The sequence below is a fragment of the Leptosomus discolor genome, chromosome 13, assembly GCF_034619465.1.
Source record: "Leptosomus discolor isolate bLepDis1 chromosome 13, bLepDis1.hap2, whole genome shotgun sequence".
NCBI lineage: Eukaryota > Metazoa > Chordata > Aves > Leptosomiformes > Leptosomidae > Leptosomus > Leptosomus discolor.
The window spans coordinates 13933791-13960271 of NC_141403.1; the positions used below are offsets into that span (position 1 = coordinate 13933791).

General features: G+C 45.8%; 2 protein-coding genes across 3 annotated transcripts; one reads left to right on the plus strand and one right to left on the minus strand.

Annotated features, from left to right (window-relative positions):
- Window positions 1–6995, minus strand: PSMG2 (proteasome assembly chaperone 2). The gene is made up of 7 exons (XM_086472528.1): window positions 6883–6995; window positions 5627–5798; window positions 4801–4859; window positions 3844–3962; window positions 2064–2237; window positions 767–887; window positions 1–335 (listed from the first exon to the last, which is right to left on the minus strand). Exons 1-7 carry the CDS (start codon window positions 6949–6951, stop codon window positions 246–248), a joined length of 804 nt encoding a protein of 267 aa, XP_086328654.1. The 5' UTR covers window positions 6952–6995; the 3' UTR covers window positions 1–245.
- Window positions 6996–7084: 89 nt separating this feature from the next.
- Window positions 7085–25448, plus strand: CEP76 (centrosomal protein 76). 2 transcript variants are annotated; one of them, XM_086472587.1, is made up of 12 exons: window positions 7085–7147; window positions 8251–8406; window positions 9279–9360; window positions 9725–9949; window positions 10968–11153; window positions 12964–13061; window positions 13768–13896; window positions 16547–16738; window positions 18566–18732; window positions 19636–19969; window positions 24584–24801; window positions 25276–25448. In XM_086472587.1, the coding sequence occupies exons 1-12, from the start codon at window positions 7085–7087 to the stop codon at window positions 25412–25414; spliced, it is 1989 nt and encodes a 662-aa protein (XP_086328713.1). In that variant the 3' UTR covers window positions 25415–25448. The 2 variants fall into 2 exon arrangements, with proteins under 2 accessions (XP_086328713.1, XP_086328714.1); XM_086472588.1 differs by lacking the exon at window positions 9725–9949.
- The last annotated feature ends 1033 nt before the right edge of the window (window positions 25449–26481 follow it).

Sequence of the window (26481 nt, forward strand, 5' to 3'; positions counted from 1 at the left end):
GGGGTTTAAAAAATAGTTTATTAGAAAAAAATTCAACCGAAGTTATTCAATAAACAGCTGTACAAAAGGTATTTCCTTGGTCAACTTGTGAAAGTTACCTTAATTTCTTTAGCTCCCCACGTACGTGAAAGCCATTTTTCTGAAGCGAAGAATTTACGCAGACAATGAAGGCAGCTGCTGTCGTGCCCCCTGCTGCAGGGGCGCCTGGGGCTCCACCCGTGACTTACAGGAGAAGGCAGAACCGATCAGAAGAGCGCAGGTGGAAGACCATTGCCAAAAAGTAAGCGCCAAGAACTTGGGATTTTCCACTGTGAAGAAGTATCTGTGGAATTGCTCTGCAACAAAACCAGAGCAATTCATTAAATTCATTTTAAATAGTAATGATGTAATCCTATCTCAGGCACATACATTAAAATAACGGGCAGCATTTCAAGTGTCAGCAGCAGTGTGGGTTGCTTGAGAGAAGAGTACTGGAAGATGGAACTTGATCAAACATTTGCCCAATTTTCCCCCACAACTGTCCAGCAAAAGCACTGGTGTTTAGGTTTGGTTTTTCAGGCGGGGAAATTTCCAGTGAGATTTTAATAAAAATATATCTTTAATTTGGCACACCCTTGATGACCAAGGGCCAGAACGAACCCAACCCATCCATTTTTAACTTTTCTAAAATTCAACTGGGTAACATTTTCAATGTTCCGTATGGAAAAAAATGAAAAGAACAGATATAAAATAGAAATGCAAGAACTCTAGATCAAATAGCACTTACTTCGCTTTTAATTAGCTGGAGCCATTCATTAAGATAGTTAACAAGAGCAAATGCATCAGGGATGTTGTCCCCTTCTGAGCAGAATTTCAGAAGAACTGCCATTTGGATTCCTTTTGAACAACTGTAACACAAATGAGCAAGTGTTTCTGGGTTTTTTTCAAATCCAGAACAACTATATTTAGGTATTAAGAGCAATAACAATCTGCATATGGCTTGTTAAAAACCCCCAAACCAAACAAAAAGTGTCTGCATATTTAGAGAGTTACCAGACCTCCTTGACTCCATTTGCTACGTCATGATCTTTTCCTTAGTCTTGAATTTGTTCCCTGCTTTGTGGGGCAGGAATCCCAGGTCACGGAAGAGTTACTCAGCGCCTCCTTTACATACCAAGTTTGGTTTTTCGTGCTGGTGGGGCATTTATACAGACCCTTTGGTACAATCGCTCCTTATCGTTCCATGTACTTCAAACCCCACTTTTGCAGGCTGCATAGCATTACTTTACTCACAATATGCCCATTTTTTCATTTAGGTATTAAGACCATTATTATATTTTTAATTTTTTTGTCCTAAAGTCCTGGGAGGTCTTTTGCATTTGTGTATTGTTCCCATACTCGGTCAGTACAAAGGCAAGTGTGATATCAGTATCTCTCCTGCTGTCAAATGCAACAGCTTGGACAGGTGTCAAAAAAAATAGCTAAAAAAATCCAGAAGTCCATTTTCTCCTGACACTTAACAAAACAAACACCTTTTGCAGAGCTAACACGGTTGTACCATAACGAGCGAGTATTACTATCCAAACTCTGCAACTCGGACATGCTTTCAGCACAACCTCTGGTGCACGCCCCTTTTAACAAAGCCACCACATGGAATTGTTTGCTGGCCCTGAAATCTTCACTCATTCTTAGTGCTCAGAATTTATTTGTTTATTTTTACAACTGATGATGAAACTATTTGTCACACAACCAGTTTAGCTAAAGAACCACAAGCACAGGAATTTGCAAATTCCAGTTTGCATCAAGTCAGATACCAGATTAGTCACGATCTTAACTGTAAAGGCTTTATTATTTTCCTTTAGCCCATTGACTTACATTTTTATCATATTAACTTTATGTTGCAGAATTCCCTTTTTTTTTTCCTCTTAATTATAAGCTTGATCTGGAAGAAGTTCCATTCCTATAAAACCCTTTTCTATGAAAAGAGGGACTTTCCCTGTAACAGCAGTTTAAAAGATAATTTTACCCACGTACTAAGAACAAGACTTCTGGTACCTTTCTGAGCTTATCCTTAGGCAACTCACCTCTCAGTAAACAACAGTTTTGTGATGCCACCTCCAGGAATATGTAGAACTTTTTCTGTATCATTTACTCCAGGGTAAGCTGCCACTTTTTCCATTTCTTTCCAGTTTCGCTCCTGCATAAGGCCTCCAACTGCTTTCTCAAGATCAGGTGTAAGTAAGTAACGTAGTGGTGTCCTAGAAACAAATCAAGGATGTGCTCAGTCTAGCAATAAAAGACACTACCGATGTTATCACTTGGGACAGAAAGAAGCTGCAAGCATTGAGGACCTCACACTTGCAATGAAGAATTGCCCTGACATTCCCTTCCTCCTCAAATCAAAGTTAAAAAGTAGCCTGTGGCCTCAAAACTGTGCAAACTACTCCACTTTCTGCCACGAACAGAAATACAGTACCCTCTTTTTAGAGGCTCAAGTAATTGGCAAGCACCAGATACATAACCACATAAATAAGAGAACTGCTTATGGTCAAAATTATTTACAAAAAATGTGCTTTTTCTTCCTTTGGACAGGAAGTGATTAATTTAAAGTTTGTCAGGGTAAACTTGGACTTCACTGTGATACACTTTTTAATAAGCTCACCCTACAAATACATGCAGGTGTCAGTCAAGTCTAAGCATGTTCTGAATGCACTCCCCTTGCTCCTTAGCGAACCCGCTGCAAGAGCTACTGTGGTGCTGAGGGCAGGGGCAGTGTTAAACCTTCACAACTTAGGCCTCAGACCACACCTCAGCTGGGCTGTTCTGCAGCCGCAGGCAAATGCCGTTGGTCACCATACCCGGGACGTGCACAGACCTAAACCTCCTTTAAGGCCCTACACATTTACATAGCCTGAGGATGGCAACTGGTCTTGTCCAAAAATACTGATTTTTGTTCCGTTTGTTTTTGTTAAATCACCAATTGCGATGTCCTCAATCAGCGAGTAATGCATGTTTTTTAAAGGGGTGTCCCGGTTTGGCTGGGACAGACTCCCAGCCCAGCCGTGCCAGGCAGCCGTTAGCAGTTTGGTCAGCCAGGGCAGCTGTCCTGAGGGAGCTACAGGTGCAGCCCATCCCATCATGTCATCGGCATTATAAAGGGGGGAGGTTGGCTGAGGAGAGAGGGTTCCTGCTGGAGTTTCTCTTTCCTTCTCATCCTGCTCCTGAGGACTGTGAGGATCAGACATTCTGGGCTGAGTACAACTTTGTATACTTTATTTCATTAAATCTGTCCTTGCTCCAACCTTGGGGTCTCCTCTCCTTTTCCTGATTCTCCTCCTCAACTGGAGAGGGGTCATCAGGTGACAGAATAACTACTGTAGTTTAGCCCCTGGTACGGACTAATCATAAACAAGGGGTAATAGCTAATAAAACATGTAGTCTGAACCTTGCAGTTGCTTCTCAACAAACAAGAATTGGGAACTTCCTACAAAAAAGAATGACAGATTACTGTATTAAAGAAAACCTTCAAAATGTAGAATAATGAAGAAGAGGTAAGAAACTAACCAATATTATAATTAACTGTTAAAAATCCAATCCGTGACCTGTATGTTAGCAGCTAGTCCCTGACACTGCTTGCAGCCACAAGAAATTAAGTTAAAACTGACACACTGTTGCCTGACAGTGAAGACCAAGGGTAATTTACTTATAGTTTATTATTTGCGCTTTTGACAGTAATAACTAAAAAAGTTCAGAGACTAATCCTGTATAACAAGATGTTTTAATAGGATAGTAATTTAGGAAAATATTTCAGTTTGTCAGAAAGAACAGAAACATTAATTAGGTCTTTTAATGACACAAACATACCCAAGAAGTTGCTCATCATCACGCTGGTATGCATGGCTGCTAGACAGAAGAATTACTCTGGCACATTTGCTGCTTTTCACCCAAGAAAGCAGTGTTTGACAGAATGGCCTGTACTTGTTCTTTATGCAAAGACAGAGGAAAAAAAAAAGTGAAAAATACATCATGATCTTAAAAAAAAAAAAAGCCAAAAGCCAACAATACTAAGTGTTACATACAAAGTTTAGCAGTGGTGTAAATTTTTCTTCATACCCACAAAGCTGAAGATGATTCAGATGTACTTTTAAAAAGCCGAGGACTGCTCTGGTTGTTTATTTAATCAAAACTACATGTATGATAATAGAAATTATCACTGAGACCATGTTAATGACAACAGGACCACCTGTTTTGAGTGCCATTAAAACCAACGGAAAAAGCTTTAGAGTAAGACAGGATGGTAGGATCACATGGTATTCTTCCACTCTTTGAACTGTTGAAAACTGCAGCAGTTTTCTGGCATGGTAGTCTGCTTATTTTAAACTACAGCCACTGTCCAGTTAATGAGTAATTCTAAATTCTTCATTTTTTACATAATGAACGCAGATTAAATTAATATAGAACACTATGAAATAATTAGAGACACCAAAAATGATGCCATTGCAATAAGAGCACACAAAATTAACAAGTGTAAAGAAAAAAAAATGAATGGACAAAACCCAGACAATTTTATATTTTCGAGACTGTTAATAACTAAGGACATATTTACACTAAAATCTTTCAACATAGGTGGGCTGTTCTGGGGCTCAGAAAAACAAAACCAAACCTCCACCCTCAGTGAATTCAGAAGTCAGTTTTTGTGAACTGGAACCGTGTCAACTGCAGAAGGGGTCACAGCACACTTTGCTAGGCCACTTAAACTATCTGCCAGCAGAACTATTCAAACTGAACAGTGAAGTGAGAACAACCAACGAACGTACATACCTTTATAAAAGGTGATCTGATCTGCAGAACTACAAGTTTCTTTGAAGGTAACGAATACACTACAAGAAGAAATAAGTAAGTTTTGCATTTAGAAGTATCCAGATTTATCCAACTTACAAAGCTGAGGATAGTAAACCCTTCAGCTACCAATTCATATGGGAAAGCCTGGCAATATCCACGGTGTTAAAAATATGTATTTTTGTGCATTGTGTTCATTGGACTTAATTTCAGTTGTCATAAATTCAAAGGACTGAATGAAAAAAAAGATATGGTCTGCCTCCTGTAGAGATTCAGATAATCTCTTTATGCAGCTCTGCAAAGACTGACAGATTATTCTAAGATTTCCATGATTTAAGGAGGAAAAAAAAAAGATGAAATGCCATGACCAGTATAGGGAAAGAAACTAAGAATTTGAAGGGGGGAGAAGGAGAAACCATGTAAGGAAAAAAGCAAACATAGGTGGGAAGGAAGGAAGAAGAGAGGATAAATATCCTCCTACACCAAAAATTCAGCTTGCATCCCTGCTCTAAGTACCTGCACACTTCATGTTGGTTTGGATTAAAACTGCAGTTTTGGCTGCACTGCAATACAGCTGAAATTCAACATTTCTTACTGGTTCCATATGTCAAATTGGTTATCCAAGAGAACAATAGTAACAGTTTCCTCTGTGAAGTGTAAAAGCTTTCTTATCTGAAAGTTACTGAAGTTATTACCCACCTTAGTTTTAAACACTGTTCACATAAGCAATATGTAACAACAAAAAAAGTAAGGGTGACATTCTCCCACCTTATGCCACTTGCAAATACCTTCAGCATTCAACACACACCTTCAGCATTTATACTCAGCTCTGTTGAGTTTTCTTCTGCCGTTGCATACGGATTATTTCCAACCATTGGCACCAGGCATTCAGTGTAAAAGTAACCAACTTTAGTCATATCCAGTGTGGAAATCACTAGATCTATTGCCAGTTGACCAACATTTCCCACCGACACTGCTGGCTGAAGTAACAGAAGTTATGGAATTACAGTGTGTTTTATGGACACCATGAGATGCTCTTCAAGTATTGAAGGTTTAAATTTCTTCATGAACATGACTTCCTAAAAGTGGCTGCTCATTCTCTGACAGAGGTGACTGCTTCTTGCTAACACACACTTTGGTCCCTGTCCCACAAAAACATCCTGACCACTTCTGTGAATAATCCTGCCTCACTGAAAATTAAACAAAGCCTTGGAAACTTGTCTCCTCCCTCTCTTTTTTTGGATACAGAGAAGGTAAATCACTCAAAGAACTAATGCTGTGATTGGCAGGCCTCAAGTGACACCTAATGGTAATATTGATATTACATATTAAACCTGTAAACCTCAGTTTGACTCGTATACGAGGTGTTTTTCATCTTTTAAGGATGAAAATGCTAAGGGTCATCTTGGATCCGCGTCGCAGGAATTGCCAAGGGTGATCACCAACCGGGGCAGACACTGACCTAGGCTGATGGCAAAGAAATTCAAGAGTTTGTGTCCTACAGAAGCCATTACAAGAAGACAACAGTAAAGTTTTCGGTTGCTTCCCTCTAATTTATAAGCAGCCCTCGCAGCCCGCGCTTCCCGCCCGGCCGCCGCCGCTCCCAGCCCCCGGGACAGCCGGGACATGCTCCCGCCTGCAAAACGTCACACGGCGTTTTAATGTCGGAGCGACGGCACACAGCTATAGCGGGGCACGTAACAGCCGGGAAGGAGCAAAACCGCGGGGCTGAGGAGGGAGAAATGGACGGAGACGGAAGAGACCGCGACAAGCCCTGGGAAGGACCCCCGCACCCCGCCTCTGACTCGGCCCAGCGGCCGTCGGCCCAGCGCCCCTCCGCTGGCAGCCACCCAGGGGCGGCCGCGGGCAGGGGAGAGAGAGACCGAAAGCCCCGGCCCTCCTGCAGGCCCCGCCGGGCCAGGGAGACGACCCCCCGCAACGGCGGAGGGAGCCCTCGGCGCCCAGGCCCCGAGAGGCGGCGGGCCACCCCCGCCCGCTCCGCGGGGGGCCCCCTGGGGCAGCGCCCCCATCGAGGGCGGGGAGGGAAGCAGAAGCGCGACCTACTATGAGCAGAGTGAAGCCTTTAAAGTCGGATCTGGCGGAGTCCCCGCCACGCTCGCAAGGCACAAACATGCCGGCCGGGGAGGCAGGAGCGGCGCGGCAGCTGAGCCGCTGGAATGGCGGCCGGGGGCGGGCCTCGCCCGCCGCCCCTCCTCCCGCTCTGCCGGGGCGGGAAGCGCCGCGGTTCCTCTCCTGCGCTGCCGTCATGGCGCTGCCGCCGGAGAAAGCCTCCGAGCTGAAGCAGATCATCCACCAGCAGCTGGTCAAGGTGGGGGCGCTCCGCACACCTTCCCTCCTGCCAGAGGAAGCCCGGGGACAGGAGGGCGCCTGGCCGGGCTTTGCCGCTCCCCGGAGCCCGGGCCCGTAGTGGCAGCGGTGCCCGCCGAGGCGGCGGCAGGGCGGGCGGCGCGCTCGCTCCGTGCCCGCTCCCTCGCTCCGCTTTGTTTTTCCCGCTTCAGGCGGTTTCCAGGCGCCGTTTTGCCTCACCGGCGTTAGCGGCCCCTTCCAGGGGGGCCGGCGGCGGTTCGCGCTCTCGTCCCGCCGCTGCCCCGGCGTGCGGCCTTTTCCCCGCCGCCTCCTACCGCCTCCGCTCTTCGCCCTCATTTCCTCGTTCCGGGGCTACCGAGCCGGCCCGCCGCCGCGCTCTGAGTGCGGGCTGGGAGAGCGCCGAGGCGAGGCAGGCCCGAGGCTCTGAGGGGCTGAGCGGCGGGTCAGCACCCTGAGGCTGAGCCTGGGGCTTGCTTGGTCGTTGTTTTTTTTTCTCGCCGCTTTTGGGGAAATAAATATGAATGTTTTAACTGCTATATCGCGAAGTGTTTCAGGTCCCGGTGGCTGTGGCCTTAACTTCCTTCCTGGGTGAGAAACAGCTTTACAGACCCGTGCAGTTTAACAGCTGAGATGAAGGAGAGAAATCCTCTGGCTTCCCTTTGAGCACAGGGGAAGCTTGCAATGGAGATTTACTACTTTTGTCCCTTAACTACAAGTATATAAAGGTGTACTTTTCCCCTTAAAAAATAAGAAACTTTTATCGTAAGTTTGGATTTTGAGGGAGGCAAGTAATTAAAACAGTGACCGTTTTATAATTGATGGATTTGCAGACCTGTTTGTAAGGAGGGTAGTTCAAGGCAGGGGATGCTGTCAAGAGCAGCGGAAATGTGCAGCTATGGTATGCTCATGGTTTTTTTGACTGGTAGTGCTGCTTTGTTGAGATACTGTCACTGTTGGTTGATTAGTTCTGAAAGGATTAATATTTGGTGTAGTTATTTCTGTATTCCTAGGAGAGTACCTTTAGTCTTACAGAGTGACTGTTTAGTCATAACCACTGCCATACAAACAGCTTGTGTTTGTAGCATATAGTGAATTTTCTTTCAGATGGATGTCCATGGCAGGATCAGAGAAGTTCTTGCTGAGACTATACGTGAAGAGTTAGCACCTGAGCATCAGCAGTTATCCACAGAAGATCTGATAAAAGCCTTAAGACAACGAGGAATCATTGATGATGTTATGAAGGAACTTAAATTTGTAACTGTAAGTAGTTTCTGAAGAGTGAAAATACTTTCTCCTGCTCTGCTCTGCTGAGACCCCCCCCTCTGCAGTGCTGCATCCAGCTCTGGGGCCCCCAGCACAAGACAGACACGGACCCGCTTGAGTGGGTCCGGAGGAGACCACGAAGATGCTCAGGGGGCTGGAGCAGCTCCTTGTGAGGACAGGCTGAGAGAGTTGGGGGTGTTCAGCCTGGAGAAGAGAAGGCTGCGGGGAGACCTTAGAGTGGCCTTCAGTGCTGAAAGGGGGCTGCAGGAAAGGTGGGGGGGACTCTTGATCAGGGAGGGCAGCGATGGGATGAGGGATAACGGTTTCAAACTGAAAGAGGGGAGATTTAGATCAGATGTTAGGAAGAAATTCTTCCCTGTGAGGGTGGTGAGGCACTGGCACTGGCTGCCCAGAGCAGCTGTGGCTGCCCCCTCCCTGGCAGTGCTCAAGGCCAGGCTGGATGGGGCTGGGAGCAACCTGGTCTGGTGGAAGATGTCCCTGCCCATGGCAGAGGGTTGGAACTGGATGGTCTTTAAGGTCCTTTCCAGCCCAAACCATCCTGTGATTATTCCTGTTACTGGCTTGGTGTTTTGACAAAGTGAAAACTTGCTACTTCTGAAGGTTTGTAATGGCTTTACTGATTTGTGACGTATTAGGAGCAGAAGAGCTTAATGCATGGGCTAAAACTGGTTTAGTGGTAGTGCTGCATTGAAAGTATTTGTTCAGTTTCATTACATCTCAGGTAGTAGAAGGGAGCACCTGAGGAATGGCATTCAGTTGAAGTGGAGGGTTCTTTAATTTTTAGAATACTGTGGTAAGAGCACTGTTGCATCCCTTGACACATTAAAAAGTCTTAATTGTAATTACAGGATGTGAATGAAGAGGAGAGGACTTCAGCTCCAAAACCATCAACACATTTTGTTGACAGAGAGCCACCAGTTTTGAAAAAAAGTATGTTGCTTGTTTATTTTAATATTTGGATCATAGTTTTGAGAGAAATTTGAAGTCTGTTATTTTTGAACTCTGAATTAGTAATCTAGTATGAACTGGCCTAACGGTGGATTTTTTTCCTGCTTATCTACAGGAGGTAAATTACTGTAAGCAGCAGTAATTAGTGTCACGTAAAATGTGTCTTTTATAAGAACTTCATTTATTTTGTGTTAAGACAGCTTCCATACATTTTAAAATCACTTTCCTCTAAGCACTTGTTTAAAAAAGTTTCTTTTTTTTCTAGTCTTCTGTTAGTTAACTGATGCTTAACGTGCTTCCTAAGATCTGTTCGTAGTCTCTTCATTTTTATTGCTACGCTTTACAGCTAACATTGACCCAACACGGAGGTATCTTTACCTTCAGGTTTTGGGTGGAAAAGCTTTTCTGGAACATCTTCAGGAACCGGAGCCTCTGCCTGGCCAAATCTGTTCCACCTTCACTCTGTGTTTGCATTTTCGAAATCAGCGCTTCCGTTCTAAACCTGTCCCCTGTGCCTGCGAGCCAGATTTTCATGATGGTTTTTTACTTGAAGTGCACAAGGATAGCCTAGGTAAGGCGTATTGTGGGTTTAACGCTGATGCTATCGGGTTTTTTTCTGACCTTAGAGTTACTGTGAAATATGTTTGAATTGTTTAGTGGCTCTCATTCCGATTTTTTATCATTTTTTTTTCAAGGGAAACTGCTTACTGTATTAATCTTTCTCTACTCTTGCCTCTTCTTTTGAATTTGACCAACTGATCCATAATTGACAGTGAGATGATAGTCTCAGAGATGGTAAGAGATACTAAGGTGCTAGTTGAGTGAAGAAGGGAAACATAAATTTGTTGCCTACCAGTTGGCAAACACCTGCAGAAGAGTCAGTCATCTGCAACTTGTATTACCATTCCTCTGTTGGCAGTCAGGGAACATGGCAGGAGCTAAGTATGTTATGAAAAGACTTAGAGATACTGTCTGAATCCTGTAGAAATCCAGGGTAGCTTATGGAATATCAGGAAAGAGAGAGAAAGCCAGAGTTATTGCAGTTGGACTTGGGGAAGGGACTGAATGTACCACAAATTCAAAGAAAAAGATTTTGTTAATTCTGCTACACATGGAGCAGTTTGTATCATCGGGTCAAGCTTAACTGCAGGGAAAATTGTTTCCTAAATCTAGTGTATAGTAAGTTGACCTGATGCATTCCAACTTACTAAAAGAATATTTTTCAATTGCTTTTACTTAAAGTGCTTTAATACTCCTTGTTTTCTTAAATGCTAGTTCCATTTTAATTGTTGTGCAGTTGAACGAGTTACACTGGAGTACTAAACAACAGGGATCTTTTTATCTCCTCTGTAAACTAACTGTGATCTTCCTGTAGCTCTGTCCTAAACTGAGTTTGATTTTTTTGTTTGTTTGTGGGTTTGTTGGTTTTTTTTTTTTTTTAAGAGGGATTCATTGCTTACAGTTCTGGACAAAAGATTTTTGTTACAGTGCAATGTATGTAATCAATATAAACGCATACTTTTTTAATTTTAATTTTGAGGAGTACTTGGGATGGTAATATTCTTGCTATCTTGGTTTAATAATGGCAGGTGATGGCAGTAAAATGGTGGATGCAACCACTATGTTGTCTATATGTGATCCAGTGCATATGGTTCTGATCAAAACGAACACATCTGGTGAGACCACACTCATAGCATCCTATTTCTTGGAGTGGCGATCTGTCTTGGCTGCAGAGAATGGCTTAACGAATGTTGCTGTTGAGCTCCTGGGTGTAGGTAAGGGTAAATAATAAGGCCGTAATGATGACTTAAAATTCTGGGTACTGAGCTTGCTTATAAACTTAAAGCAGTGTTTATGATGTAGTTTAATTTTGATTTAACTCATAAATTACTATAAGGTATCCTTAGAAAATGTGTAGGAGACTATTGTTTGGGTTTTTCTGTGACCAAAATACAAAAGTATTCCAGATCTTGTGTAATAATGGCCCCCACATCTGGGAACTCGCACTACTGATTTTCTGCAACATCTATTAAAAACAAACTAACCAACCAAAAATCAGCCAGTTCATCTCCAGAAATATATTGGTCGGGTGCACTGAAGGGTAAAATCTAGCTTGTGTCCCTCTCATGGCAAACTAGCAACGGCCAGAGCAAGCGATCTCTGCTGTGCTGCCATTTATTCCAGTGGGTTTTCTGTCAGAAGGGTTGAGCAGCTTTGTTTAGGTGCTTAGCAGTTGGTGTACATGGGTATTTTTCTGTATCGCTTGTCCCCACTCCCCTTTTTAGGGGTTCCCACCTCAGGTTTTAGGATATTGTGATGTAGTGGATAAAGACTAGATCTCGATCTATCATGACTTCCTACGCTGGCTATCCCAGAGTTTGTTGAAGTCGTAGCTGCTGAGTCATTTGAGTATTCTTTATTACCATTTCTATATCTGTTAGGTAGGTGAGCAGTTCTTGATAGTTTCAAAAGAGATTAAATTATACCTTCAAAATATTTTGAAGATTATATATACACACACACACATAGTATATCCATATAATATAATATAACAATTCCTCATTGTTATCACTATTGCCTGCTTTTTTTTTTTGAGGAGGGGAATGATTTGGTATACTGTTTGATCCAGCAAATACAAATCTAGTAAGCTCCTTTGCTAGTATACTAGCTTCATTTCCTTCTGAAAATGCAGACATTGGCAAAACTTTAGTAAGCATATGGACTTGGAGTGTCTCAAATGGAGAGCTTTTATTAATAATGACTTGGAAATGCATAACAAGTAAGTTGTGTTTAATACTCAAATGAGTGATGGGAGGAGTTAAATCTAATTATCGTTATCTTTTTCCAAGTAATAAACTATCAATTCAGTAAATACAGTGCTCTTTCTCCTCTTCTGAAGTCTTGTCCTTGTACAAAATGCAACAAGAATATCAAAGCATGCTGCCCTCTCAGATAAATACACAAACTGCTGCGTGAGGCTTCTGTTGCTTGTGTTGCTTGTAATCTCATCTCTCTCTTGTTTTGTAATGCTGCTTGTTCTTCATGTAATTCTAAATCTTCAGCATTATGCAACAGCATGAGGTTTGTGGGATTTTATGGGTCAGTCGGTTTGGGTTTTTTAAGTTGATTAATTATTTGCATGGCGCTCTGAATCCTTCATAATAAGCTGTATCTTGGGGAAGATAGGCCTCACTTATTTCCAACTGCTTACATTTGAGCTACCTGTGTAATCAGTGAGAGCAGGCACTGCTGCAGGGTGTGACTCCCCTGCTGTATTTCAGATGCCTATTTTAGATGTTTCTAGAATGCCGTTCGTCTCGTATGTCCTGGTACTGGCTGGAAAGAGGGCCTTGGATAATTAGGTCTAGATGTCTGCATTTTTGGTCAGACTGTGCTTTTTTACAGCCTCATTTGAGTTTGAAATTTAAATAAAGATGCTTATTTTGCATATATTTAAAGACATTTAGTTATTTTTTGTAATTATATAGTGAACGTATTTATTTTAATTATTCGCTTCTGCCTGGCTGAAATGTCCTAAGTGAATTGAATTTGAAAAAACTGATCAAAATTTATTTTGGCTCAAAGGTACAGAATCCAAGGTTTCTGTTGGCGTTTTAAGCATCAGACTGGAAATGTATCCACAACTTAATAAGACATTGTCTCCAGAAATAACCAATACTCAAGTAAGTAATTTCTGGGATTGCTGGCTTATTCTTTTATTGCAGGAGGGGGAAGCTCAGTGTAGAATTACTTGTAGAGGTTGAGGGCTGTGGGGTTTTGAATGCTTGATACATCTTCCCCCCCCGCCTTAAATATAAATACCTTTTTTTTTCCATTAAGTATAATTACCTTTTTTTTAAACTACTTTGTTTATACTGAACATTATTGATTTATTTGAAATATTACTTTTGTAGTTTTTCTAATTGCTTTTATGAAAACTTTAAAAAGAAAAATGAGAAAGATTCAATATATCTAATTTTCTTCAGGTAGTATTCGTTTTCTTGCTCTCTTTCCCATTTGAAATAATAATTTCAAGTCAACTATTCTGCCTGGAAAGCCAGTGAGTGTTGGCTTGGAGGTGCATGTGGATATTCTTCTGCACATCAAAAGCTGAGCAATCCTTCTGTACAGAAATGCATCACTTAAGATGAACACTACTTCAGTCAAGCTTGATACATTTCTTGTTTGTAGGCTCATTTAACTTGGGGTTTTGTTCACTGGATTTTCATTTTAAAATACTGTTCTTCAGCATTTGTGTGGCACACTTGAAATATTAAGCTTTATTTTACATAGGCCAGGATTTGGTGTTAAGGTAGTTACTGGTTATGGTGGGTTTTGTCTGTTTGGAATTAACGTGTATGTGGTTGGTTGTGTTTTTCTTACCTGCAGTTTGCTTTGGAACGTCAGAAAACAGCAGAAAAAGAACGGTTATTTCTTGTATATGCTAAACAGTGGTGGAGAGAATACCTGCAGATTAGGCCTACGCACAACGTAAGGCTAGTGAAGATTTTTGCACAGGTTTGTAAATTTTACAAATAGACCAATCCTTTCTTTCTTTTTTCATTTTTTTATATATATTGAAGTTTACGTGTGTATAGAAGCTGTATGGATTTATGACGTGGTTACATTCAAGTCAGAGCTCTGTGTGGTGGTATCATGCAAAAAACGAAATTGTGAGATTTGAACTTCTGTTTGTGTATTGAAGCTTGGCAGCATGATGCAGACAGAGGGTTGCTCCAGCCACCTCTGATGTATGAAGCCTGTTTAGTCTTTTCCTTTAATACTCACAAATGGCAAAGACTTATGTGCAATGTGCAAACTGTTTCAAACAAATTTTCTACCAGATAAAACAGGTGTAAAAAATGGGCTTACTAGATCTGTTAGAACAGATCCACGCAATATTTGAGCTCTGTTGGTGTGTAAAATAATCTGTCTGGTTAATGTCCCACGATAGCTACAGCCATAATGACTGTAGGCTGATAAACTATTGTGTCAGCTGCTGCTGGTTAACTGTCCCTCAGTAAGAGGAGTGGTACGAGCCTTGCATTTTTCGTGCTGTGAATTGGACTGCGTAGTAGCAATTTCCCGAGCACAGGTAATAGGCAGTAGCTTTTTATCTCAAAATAACATCCTGAAGCCATCTGTGCCTACTCTTTCTCTTCAGTGAAGTCACAACTTCCATTCTGGCTGTGCCGTGCGTGTTCAGTAGTGGTGTGAACTTCCAAATCCCAGCCAGCAGCTGAGCCCCCACCCAGTCACTCACTCACTCCGCCCCAGCGGGAGGGGGGAGAGAGTAGAAAGGGCAAATAGAGGAAAAACTCATGGGTTGAGATAAAGGTGGTTTAATAAGGAAGGAAAGAAAGAAGGGGTGGGGAAAACAGGCGATGCAAAGACAATCACTTACCACCTCCCATGCGCAGGCTGATGCCCAGGTGGTCTCCAAGCAGGGGCAAGTTTAGAAAAAGTCTCCCCATCCCTGCCAGTTTTATTGCTGAACGTGTGGTGCTCTGTGGTGTGGAATGTCCCTTTGGTCGGCTCGGGTCGGCTATCCTGGCTGGGTCCCCTCCCAGCCTTTTCTCCACCCTGAACCTACTCTGTGTGGGGGCAGAATGAGGAGCAGAGGCGGCCTTGACCCTGTGCGGGCACTGCTCAGCAACAGCAGGAACACGGTTGGGGTCACAAATCCATAGGGGCTACTGTGAAGAAAATTAACTCTGTTCCAACCAGAGCCAACACAAAAGCTTCAGGATTCCATGGAAGGGTGTCTAGAGAAACAAACAGATAATTAAACAGGGAATTCTAGAACTGGGGGTTTGGTTGGGGACGTGAGGTAAAAATGATACCTGCCCTATTTTGAGAATAAAGTGATGTATGAATTAATGCTGTTCTACTTTCTGCACACAGAAAGCTACAGTAGGGTTGGGAAGAAGGTTGGAGGGGGAAGGACTTGTGAATAGGAGTAGAGGACTAAGTTCTTTGTTGCAGACCAGTATAGAAACTGGCAGCCCTCAGAACGCTACAGGAACTAAGCCCCCTGCTAGTTCAGTGCCTATAGAGAGCTTATCCAGAGTCTCCTGCTGGCCATAGCAATGCTGGTAAAACGGCACTTTGTGGCCTTTCTCGTTTCTGGGAACAGAAATTATCAGAATTGTTTGGTAATTTAGTAATCATCCAATTTCATATACATAATGCAGAAGCATGTATTACATGTATAAAACTATATTGAATAAGGAATCCTGCCTGTGATTTTTGTGATTGGTTTCAAGCTGTGAAATAATTTTCAACAGGATTCCAATCAACCTCAAATAAATGCTGCTTTTCTTACCAACTTACCAGAAAAGCGTGATGAAACCTTAATGGGGGCAATATGTGACTACAGTAAAAATATTAGACCATAATTTCCTAAAGCTGTAGAGATTTAAAAGGCTTTAATCCCTTTTAAAAATATATGAACATAAAAGTACCAATTTAGCCCAGTGAGGAAGAGTTCTGTACTTCTCAAAATAGTTTTAATAGTTGATTAATCAGTATTTTCCTGCAGCATGTAATAAACCAGAGCTTTTTCCAGTCATCTTATTTTTTCATTTTTCAAATAAATTAGAAATTCTTAGTATTATTACTCTCTTAATTTATATAAATCTGGTTACTTCGTTGTCAGTAAATTTTACTGCTTTTTGGTGTTACGACATGAGGTAGAGTATTCAAATTCGGAAACAGACAGACACCTTTTGAACTCTAAAATAGCTGAGTGTTTAATGGCTTTGAGAGGGTATTGGTTTTTGGGTTTGTTGTGGGGTTTGGGGTGTGTGTGTATTTGTTTTGTTTGGGGGTTTTTTTGATGATAATGTAGAAATTGCTAAGTGTGAAGCATGAACAGTTCCCCACCCATTCAAGAAAATGAATTGCAGCCTGTGCTGCTCCAGGTGTTCAAACATTTAGTCCGGAATGTTCTATGAGTGACAGAGCCAGCAGAAAAACCTAACTGTAGTATCGCAAATGAGTTGCCTTAATGGTCTCGTGTCTTAATTCTAGAAGTATTTTTGTGTCTTAATATTTTTGAGTGGTACTTATTTCAAGGAGAATAAATTGCATTGCAAAAAAGGACAGTCTGAGTTAAGGTGACTCTTTTGTGGTATTGCTGGCAAGCAACTGTGTTTTGCCTGTTCAGGATGAAAACGGAGTGAACCGTCCTGTGTGTTCATACATCAGACCACTTCGAGCAGGCCGGTTACTAGACACACCGAGACAAGCGGCGCGATTTGTCAGTGTTCTGGGCTACGAAAGAGCTCCTGTCATTGGAGGAGGTGGTGGCAAGCAGGAACAGTGGTGCACCCTGCTTGCTTTTCTATGTAGAAACAAGGTATGTGAAAATAGTCCTTGTGTGACACAACAGAGTTGGCATCATACTGTAACTGAAGTCAGTAATTTAAAGCAGGCTGCAAATAGATGGATTGAATCAAATTTGGAGAATTCTGTTACAATGCTTTGTTTAAGATCTCTTCAAAGAGGAACGTGTTAAATAGTCGACAGGAAGGCTTTGAGGTCCACTTGTCAATACATCTCTTTGACAGTAGGCTTGCTTTTATTCATTTGCTTTCTTAAGATTCTAGATAATTATTCAACAAATCCTTGCTGGTGTGCAGGACACTAGTTTGAATTCTGGACTAATCCAGGAAGAGCTGAAAAAGTGTCTTGTGAAAACCTTTTATTTAGATGGGCTAAATGTACTGGTAGTCTTTACATTCCTTTTTTTGCAAGATGGGGGTTTTCACCAGAAGTTTCAGCCTAGTTCTTGGTGTTCTGACACTGGTGTTGTAGTGCTGTCATAAATATAACAAACTGTAACTCATTCTGGATTATAGCTCTTGTATGAATAAACCACCTCTCTGGAGCGGTCGATGCTTTTCTTTGCCACTCGGATACTTCTGCTTTTGAAAATGTCACCGATGTGGTTGTATTAAAAAAGATGTGGTGTTCTTGGCAGCAGGAGCTGTATCCCAGTTTTCAGACCTGTCTCAAAGGCCACACAGAACAGGCGATACACAAGTATCAGTTCGTGCATAGTTACTGTCTAAAGGCACCACTGACTATTCACTGGCTTTCAGATGGAGATGGCAGTTGCAACTTGGAGGACCCTTGTGTTTGGAGGCACAGAGAAAAGGTTTCCTCCGAGGCAGGAGTGGAAAGCTGTATAGAAAACAGCTGAATTTAGCCCCTGAGGCACCAGCTGGACCATTATTCTTTTTCTTGTGGAAAGTGGTGTGGCGTTATTGAATGAACACAGGTTCACTAAAAACTTGTTTAAACCTACTTTTCTGTGTATTTCCCTTGTGTGTTGTGGTAGGGGAAGACTGTGTTGTCTGTGTAATGAACAGATGCATCCAAGTACACTGAATTTTGATTTTCAACATTCTGAGTAGTATTTGATTCAAGAGCCTTTACTCTTCTACTTCTGAATGCTGTGCTTTGTATTATGAAGGCTTCATTGCATGAGGAAGTTTTTTTGTTTACAGCTAACATTTGTAAAGAACTTAAGAGACAAAGAATATTAGACATTACATTCGGAAATTGTATTCTGTGAATTATCAATGGTAGTAACGTATTTGTGAAAGAAATGTTTTTCTGACTGAAGGGAAAAGCAGCTACGCATGACTTTCAGCTGCTCTGTAGTTAGATCTGTGGGGGAGGTTGTTTTATCTTTGTTCAGTTTCTGAGCTTTGACAACACATTCAAGGCAGTGAAATAAGAGTAGAATTACACTTTATTAAGTAACTATATTTTCTAACTGTGTGAAAATACTGTGTAATTTCCAGTATTACCTCAGGTGTTTGCCTTATATACGTTTTTGTCTTCACGGGTCGACAGATTCTGGTTGTGGATTACTTGAAGGTTTCTTTATAATAATGAGAAATGTTTTTCAGTATTAATTGTACAGCATATTCAAATAAAAAATATAAATAGTCTATCATTAGAACATACTACTGGTTTTAAACTGATTTATTCCAATACAGAAAACTAAAACTTGTCAAGTTTAAACCCTAAAATCCTGACTTCTGGTACATGCTGTAGGTAAACAGGAGGGAAACATGACTTGTGAAATAATGCTTAGAGAAATACCACTATTTTCTGTCTTTAAGATTTTACCCATGCCTGATACTCAGACCAACTTGCAATATTTACTCTCTAGGGTGACTGTGAAGATCATGCTAACCTTCTGTGCAGTCTTCTTCTTGGGTTTGGGTTGGAAGCCTTTGTGTGTGTTGGAACAAAAGCCAAAGGAGTCCCCCATGCTTGGGTAATGACTTGTGGAACTGATGGAACAATTACTTTTTGGGAGAGCTTAACAGGACATAGGTAAGTAGAAGGGATGTAAGAAGAGTGAACAGTGTCTATTGAGGTTTGCCTGGGATATTTTTGTTGTTGCTTTTTTGTGTTTTATCTTTACACCCTGTCATGTAACTGTCATGTAATCCAGGTGACTTCGTCTTTGATTTTTTTTTTTCTGTGTAGGGCTTTTGTTTGGAAAATTACTGGCTCAGTGTGAGGGGAAATACTTCAACAGTTTGTAATACAGCTTTCAGTGGCTTTAATACCGTACAGTAACTGTGCTGTGTGTTACAGCAGCTCATCGCCATTGCTACTATCACTGCCATCGTTTGTAGAGGAGGAGATGAAATCTGACATGATTGTTTAGGAACCCTTTTTTTTCTTTTACTTACTTCTACGATGAAATCAGGGTTACAATTTTCCCCCCCTGCAGAGATCTCTGCAAGTTCTCTGAGATTCTCTCTCACTTGAGTCATTGTAGAAGGGCAGGTGTAGTTGTTGGGTATTCCTAAGCTGCTGGAACCTGTGCTGTCCCGTGTTGGAAACAAGCAGTTCTGCTTTGCCACTCTTGGTGTATCCTCTGATCTGCATTTGAAGACTTATTTCTCCACATGTGATGAATAGTGGGGAAACTGTATGGGTGTGTCGTTACAGTTGCAAGATTAATTGCTGTTGAGTATCTGCTTGATAAATCAGCTGATTTTTCTAGATTTAAATTTAAAAAGTGGTGTATTATTTCATGTATGTTATGCCTCCAAACTGTGTATGATTACTTTTCTGTAAATAAATGAATGCCATTTTGTGGGGAAAAAATGTTAACATTGGTTTATATTTTTAAAAGGAGAAATGGCTTATATCTGTCCTATCTAAATATTTTCACCTTGCCTTGAAATAAGGTGTATTAATAAGAAATTAAATGTTTTTGATTAGGTACATCCACAGACCTGTCAACCCTGATGACCCTCCGCTAGCTGAACAGCCCAAGCCGCTGTATCCTTACCGCACGATAGGTTGTATCTTCAACCATCAAAAGTTCTTAGGAAACTGTCAGCCCTCTGATGCAGTGGAGGTCTGTGTGTTTGACCTTCATGATGAATCTAAATGGAAGCCCATGAGTGGAGAAGCAATCAAATCTGTATGTGCCCCTGGAACAACATCTTCAGTTCCCCCTTTCCCTCCTCTGTGCGCTTCCACAGTAGATGCTGCTGTCACAAGCAATGAGATAGAATTGCAGCTGAGGCTACTGGTCTCTGAACACAGGAAGGTAACGCTGTTTAAAGATTGTTGTTGATCTGTTGGGGTAGTAAAGGTGTACGGTTTTACTCTCTACCTGTTTTGAATAGCCATTTGTTAGTTCACATACTCATATCTTTGCCATGTGTTTTCCATCAGCTTCTGCAGAAATGCGATATATGAAAAGTGAAGTAACTGAAGAACTGTTTAGAAGGACTGTACTGAGCTAGTTTAGATGTCTGTCTTTTTTGCAGGGGTGATTTGTAGCCTTGTGTGGGCTCCTGCCCCCCAGCCTGCCTTTGCCTCTCATTCTAGATCTGTCGTCTTCAGCTTACTGGCACCTGCAGACTCTCTGCGAGCGGTCTGTAGAAGAGCCAGGAAGATCAAATCTGGTTGTTAGTGGGCTTTGCCGGTCCATCACACGTGGTTTTGGTCCCTAGATAAAAGCAGGCCGTCAGCTTTTGTGATCTTACTCTGAACTATTTACAAAATCGGAAGGTGTTTCTAGAAGTTAGTTTTGTCCTTATCTGTGTTTAGCCTGTATCCGGGGCTAAACTACAGCAGCTGCTCTGTCACCCCATGACCCCTCCCCAGCCGGGAAGGGGAATCAGGAAAAGGAGAGGAGACCCGTGGGTTGAAGTAGAAACAGATTTAGTGAAACAGCACCAATGCCAACAAAAAAAAAAAAAACAAAAAAAAAAAAAACAAAAAACAAACAACCCCCAAAGAAAGTTTTCTATTTAGCCCAATAAATGTGCAGTGGTCACAGCCAACAGGAGAGCAGTCCTCGGGAAGCAAGGAGAAGCCCCCCTGTCCCCAGCAGACTTCCCCATTTTATCACGAGCGGGAGGTTGATGGTACGGGACACTCCTGTGAGCCCGTCTGGGTCAGCTGCCCTGGCTGTTGCCCCTCCTAGCCCAAGCACCGGCCCAGCTTGGAACTGCCAGCGGCCTGTGTGCCACGGCTGGCCTCAGAGTGTATCTCAGCAAAGCCAAGACAGTCCTTTGTCAGGATTTTTACAAGATGTAGATGTGCCAGAAATGATTCTTCCTGTGCCGGGTATGAAGGAGATGGTATTTTAAATCCTTGTTAGCCTTATGTCTGTTTTAAACTTTGTTTGTCTGTCTGTCTGTCTGTCTGTCTGTCTGCCTGTGCGTGTCTGTCTGCCTGTGCGTGTCTGTCTGCCTGCGCCTGCCTGCGCCTGCCTGCGCCTGCCTGCCTGCGCCTGCCTGCCTGCGCCTGCCTGCCTGCCTGCCTGCCTGCGCCTGCCTGCCTGCCTGCGCCTGCCTGCGCCTGCCTGCCTGCCTGCGCCTGCCTGCGCCTGCCTGCGCCTGCCTGCCTGCGCCTGCCTGCCTGCGCCTGCCTGCCTGCGCCTGCCTGCCTGCCTGCGCCTGCCTGCGCCTGCCTGCCTGCGCCTGCCTGCCTGCGCCTGCCTGCCTGCCTGCGCCTGCCTGCCTGCCTGCGCCTGCCTGCCTGCCTGCGCCTGCCTGCCTGCGCCTGCCTGCCTGCGCCTGCCTGCCTGCGCCTGCCTGCCTGCGCCTGCCTGCGCCTGCCTGCCTGCCTGCGCCTGCCTGCCTGCGCCTGCCTGCCTGCGCCTGCCTGCGCGCGCCTGCCTGCCTGCGCCTGCCTGCGCGCGCCTGCCTGCCTGCGCCTGCCTGCCTGCGCCTGCCTGCCTGCGCGCGCCTGCCTGCCTGCGCCTGCCTGCCTGCGCCTGCCTGCCTGCGCGCGCCTGCCTGCCTGCGCCTGCCTGCCTGCGCCTGCCTGCCTGCGCCTGCCTGCCTGCGCCTGCCTGCCTGCGCCTGCCTGCCTGCCTGCGCCTGCCTGCGCCTGCCTGCGCCTGCCTGCCTGCGCCTGCCTGCCTGCGCCTGCCTGCGCCTGCCTGCACCTGCCTGCACCTGCCTGCCTGCGCCTGCCTGCCTGCGCCTGCCTGCCTGCGCCTGCCTGCCTGCGCCTGCCTGCCTGCCTGCCTGCGCCTGCCTGCCTGCGCCTGCCTGCCTGCGCCTGCCTGCCTGCGCCTGCCTGCCTGCGCCTGCCTGCGCCTGCCTGCCTGCGCCTGCCTGCGCCTGCCTGCCTGCGCCTGCCTGCGCCTGCCTGCCTGCGCCTGCCTGCGCCTGCCTGCCTGCGCCTGCCTGCCTGCGCCTGCCTGCCTGCGCCTGCCTGCGCCTGCCTGCCTGCGCCTGCCTGCGCCTGCCTGCGCCTGCCTGCGCCTGCCTGCCTGCGCCTGCCTGCGCCTGCCTGCCTGCGCCTGCCTGCGCCTGCCTGCGCCTGCCTGCGCCTGCCTGCGCCTGCCTGCGCCTGCCTGCCTGCGCCTGCCTGCGCCTGCCTGCGCCTGCCTGCGCCTGCCTGCGCCTGCCTGCGCCTGCCTGCGCCTGCCTGCGCCTGCCTGCCTGCGCCTGCCTGCGCCTGCCTGCCTGCGCCTGCCTGCCTGCGCCTGCCTGCGCCTGCCTGCGCCTGCCTGCGCCTGCCTGCGCCTGCCTGCGCCTGCCTGCGCCTGCCTGCGCCTGCCTGCGCCTGCCTGCGCCTGCCTGCCTGCGCCTGCCTGCGCCTGCCTGCGCCTGCCTGCGCCTGCCTGCCTGCGCCTGCCTGCCTGCGCCTGCCTGCCTGCGCCTGCCTGCCTGCGCCTGCCTGCCTGCCTGCGCCTGCCTGCGCCTGCCTGCCTGCGCCTGCCTGCCTGCCTGCGCCTGCCTGCCTGCCTGCGCCTGCCTGCCTGCCTGCGCCTGCCTGCCTGCCTGCGCCTGCCTGCCTGCGCCTGCCTGCCTGCGCCTGCCTGCCTGCGCCTGCCTGCGCCTGCCTGCCTGCGCCTGCCTGCCTGCCTGCGCCTGCCTGCCTGCGCCTGCCTGCCTGCCTGCGCCTGCCTGCGCGCGCCTGCCTGCCTGCGCCTGCCTGCGCGCGCCTGCCTGCCTGCGCCTGCCTGCCTGCGCCTGCCTGCCTGCACGCGCCTGCCTGCCTGCGCCTGCCTGCCTGCGCCTGCCTGCCTGCCTGCGCCTGCCTGCGCCTGCCTGCCTGCCTGCGCCTGCCTGCGCCTGCCTGCGCCTGCCTGCCTGCGCCTGCCTGCCTGCACCTGCCTGCGCCTGCCTGCCTGCGCCTGCCTGCCTGCGCCTGCCTGCCTGCGCCTGCCTGCCTGCGCCTGCCTGCCTGCCTGCCTGCGCCTGCCTGCCTGCGCCTGCCTGCCTGCGCCTGCCTGCGCCTGCCTGCGCCTGCCTGCGCCTGCCTGCCTGCGCCTGCCTGCCTGCGCCTGCCTGCGCCTGCCTGCCTGCGCCTGCCTGCGCCTGCCTGCGCCTGCCTGCCTGCGCCTGCCTGCGCCTGCCTGCCTGCGCCTGCCTGCGCCTGCCTGCCTGCGCCTGCCTGCGCCTGCCTGCCTGCGCCTGCCTGCGCCTGCCTGCCTGCGCCTGCCTGCCTGCGCCTGCCTGCCTGCGCCTGCCTGCCTGCGCCTGCCTGCGCCTGCCTGCCTGCGCCTGCCTGCGCCTGCCTGCCTGCGCCTGCCTGCGCCTGCCTGCCTGCGCCTGCCTGCGCCTGCCTGCCTGCGCCTGCCTGCGCCTGCCTGCGCCTGCCTGCGCCTGCCTGCGCCTGCCTGCGCCTGCCTGCGCCTGCCTGCCTGCGCCTGCCTGCGCCTGCCTGCGCCTGCCTGCCTGCGCCTGCCTGCGCCTGCCTGCGCCTGCCTGCGCCTGCCTGCGCCTGCCTGCGCCTGCCTGCCTGCGCCTGCCTGCCTGCGCCTGCCTGCCTGCCTGCGCCTGCCTGCCTGCCTGCGCCTGCCTGCCTGCCTGCGCCTGCCTGCCTGCCTGCGCCTGCCTGCCTGCCTGCGCCTGCCTGCGCCTGCCTGCGCCTGCCTGCCTGCCTGCCTGCGCCTGCCTGCGCCTGCCTGCGCCTGCCTGCCTGCGCGCGCCTGCCTGCGCCTGCCTGCCTGCGCCTGCCTGCCTGCGCCTGCCTGCCTGCGCCTGCCTGCCTGCGCGCGCCTGCCTGCGCGCGCCTGCCTGCGCGCGCCTGCCTGCGCGCGCCTGCCTGCGCCTGCCTGCCTGCGCCTGCCTGCCTGCGCCTGCCTGCCTGCGCCTGCCTGCCTGCCTGCCTGCCTGTTTTTATCTCCCCCCACAATGCTCAGCCTTCGGGGTGGCAAGTAATTCTCACAGTATGAATCTCATGCAATGTTGAATTACATTAGTGTAGATTTTCTACATCCTTGCACTTGTGGGATGGTAGGAGGAAGGCGCATGTACATGTGTGTGTTGGGGAGCTGTTGCGCGTTGTTTTTTGTTTGGAAGTGGGTTTCCATGAGAGACATTAGAAGAATGTGAGGTGAATCTTAGTTGATCTTTCCTGTATTTTTGCTGTGTATTCATGCACTGTCGTCTTACATTTCATGCAGAGATACTGTAGCTAAAACATCTGGTTTCAACTCTGCTGGTCTGGTTTTAGTCTAATAGCCTAACTTCATGTCTTGCTGACTGTTTGATGTTTTGGTGGTGGTGTTTGATTCTTCCAGTTGGTGTGTGAGTCAAGACACAAATCTTACTGCTTCCTGGGTTCAGTTCCATTAACTACAAATTAAGGATTTGTCATATGTTTATTTGAATCTATACAGTATGCAAACTTAGTCATATCCTAACGTTCATTCTGCATGATTGTCATCATTCTGTGACTTGCCTCACAGGATCTTGGCCTTTCTACTGTTTGGGATGACCATCTATCCTATCTGTTATCACCAGCACTAGCAGCCTATGAGCTCGAACGTACAACAAGTATTTCTGCAGGAAATGAAGAGTTTCAAGATGCTGTAAGAAGAGCAGTGCCTGATGGTCACACATTTAAAGGGTTTCCGATCCATTTTGTATACAGAAATGCCAGGAGAGCGTTTTCCACGTGTCTTCGGTAAGTTTAGGTGTGAAGATATGGATGTGTGTGTGTGTGTGTGTGTGTTAAAACCAAATAGTAATATTTAATTACGAATTGCAACTCATTGGTTTTGATAATGAAATTCAAAGAAAATTAACGTACTTACATTAGAACCAGAAGAAGAGTTTTGTGGTGTATGTAATGGGTCATGGTGTACAGGGCTTTTATGCTACATTGGTGAGTTCAGTGGTGATAAACTTCTCGTGGGTTAAATTAAAGAATGGGGAGTTAATTCAGTTTCTCTGCTGTTGTTAAAAATGATCAGTGGTGGTCTCGTTTTCCTTCAAGGCAACAGCCCCTGCAGTATAGAGCAATATTATTACTTGTAAAGACAGCACTCATTGCTACTTAAGTGTTAGTCATATTTGAAAAAATTGCATGTATGTAATTGAAAATGTTCATAATAGCTTAGTAATATCTGTTACTCCTGGTTTTCTTTTTGTCATATAGGTCTCCTTTTTGTGAAGAAATCATCTGTTGTAGGGGAGACCAAGTGCGACTTGCGGTTCGTGTACGAGTGTTTGCGTACCCTGAATCCGCATGTGCTGTTTGGATCATGTTTGCTTGTAAATACCGCTCTGTCCTTTGAAAAAAAAAAAACAAAAAACAAAAAACAACAACAAAAAAAACCCCAACAAAACAAAACAAAACAAATCCAAATCATTCATTTGCTTTTAGATCTGCAAAATAATGTATGTGGGTATAAAATTACGCCATTCAAACTAATACTGTTATTTTATATAAATGCCCCTGATTTTGAGTACCACAGGGTGTGTGTTGAAGAGGATTGTGTACACAGTAATGGTTGTATTTATAAAGAGAATTTATTCTTGTTTTTAATAAAAGTTACTTTTAATACTTACAGGAATGTGGTCCAAGTTACTCAAACGTGTGCATAAAATACTAGTGTCTCCTCTGCAGTTCTGAGTTGGTGGGGGAATTCATTTAGAAAAAAGTCAGTTTTATCTCTCCAGGGTAAGAGGCTGTTTGACCTCTCCTGTGCATGTAGCATCCAGGGTGTGCTTTGAGTGACTCAGGCCCAGAAATGTTGAAGTTTAAGCCTGTGTCCTTTGCACAACAACATTTATTTCTGCCTCTCTTGGACCTAGCGATAGCTTCTATGTTCAGCTTCTGAGAACAGTTCGGTCGGGCATAGGTGATTTTGTTAACCTATGAATTTAATAATTTATGGATTTTTTTTTTTAATATTTAAAATTAAGACTTGGATACCTGAGCATGTGAATAGCTGTGCTGGGTTAGATAAAGTGATTTAACCTGATGTCATCTTCCTGACATTTATCTTGGGAAGTTTCTGAGGTAGAACTTGTAGCAAGGCAGGCCATTTTGCTTAACAAGGATTCGTGATTTTGGCTAATTCTGGCACTCACATTTGTACTTGATGATCCATCAATGTTTTGTTTGTCTTAAACCCGTGGATGATGATTTGTGCTGAGTGTCTTTTTAGTCTTCATGCTTTGAGAAATGGGACTTACAGAACTTTTCCATGCCATGCCTCATGTTTTTTGCCATGTGGACTCCAGCCATCGCCTTTTGAGGCTGAAGAATCTGAAACAATTTGATTTCTTCCTGCAGAAGCCCCTCCCTATCTTTGTTAACCCATGTCCCACTCTTTCAGTTCTACTTTTAAGATCCAAC

What these genes read in the sequence shown, in the direction of transcription:
- CEP76 (XM_086472587.1), top strand. Translation starts at nt 7,085, where the DNA reads ATGGCGCTGCCGCCGGAGAAAGCCTCCGAGCTGAAGCAGATCATCCAC. An exon ending in GCCACCAGTTTTGAAAAAAA is followed by an intron (nt 9,361 to 9,724) that starts GTATGTTGCTTG and finishes TACGCTTTACAG; the next exon opens with CTAACATTGACCCAACACGG. An exon ending in TAGTGAAGATTTTTGCACAG is followed by an intron (nt 13,897 to 16,546) that starts GTTTGTAAATTT and finishes TTGCCTGTTCAG; the next exon opens with GATGAAAACGGAGTGAACCG.
- PSMG2 (XM_086472528.1), bottom strand. Translation starts at nt 6,951, where the DNA reads ATGTTTGTGCCTTGCGAGCGTGGCGGGGACTCCGCCAGATCCGACTTT. An exon ending in AAGGCTTCACTCTGCTCATA is followed by an intron (nt 5,799 to 6,882) that starts GTAGGTCGCGCT and finishes CTGTTACTTCAG; the next exon opens with CCAGCAGTGTCGGTGGGAAA. An exon ending in TCCAGCTAATTAAAAGCGAA is followed by an intron (nt 336 to 766) that starts GTAAGTGCTATT and finishes GTTTTGTTGCAG; the next exon opens with AGCAATTCCACAGATACTTC.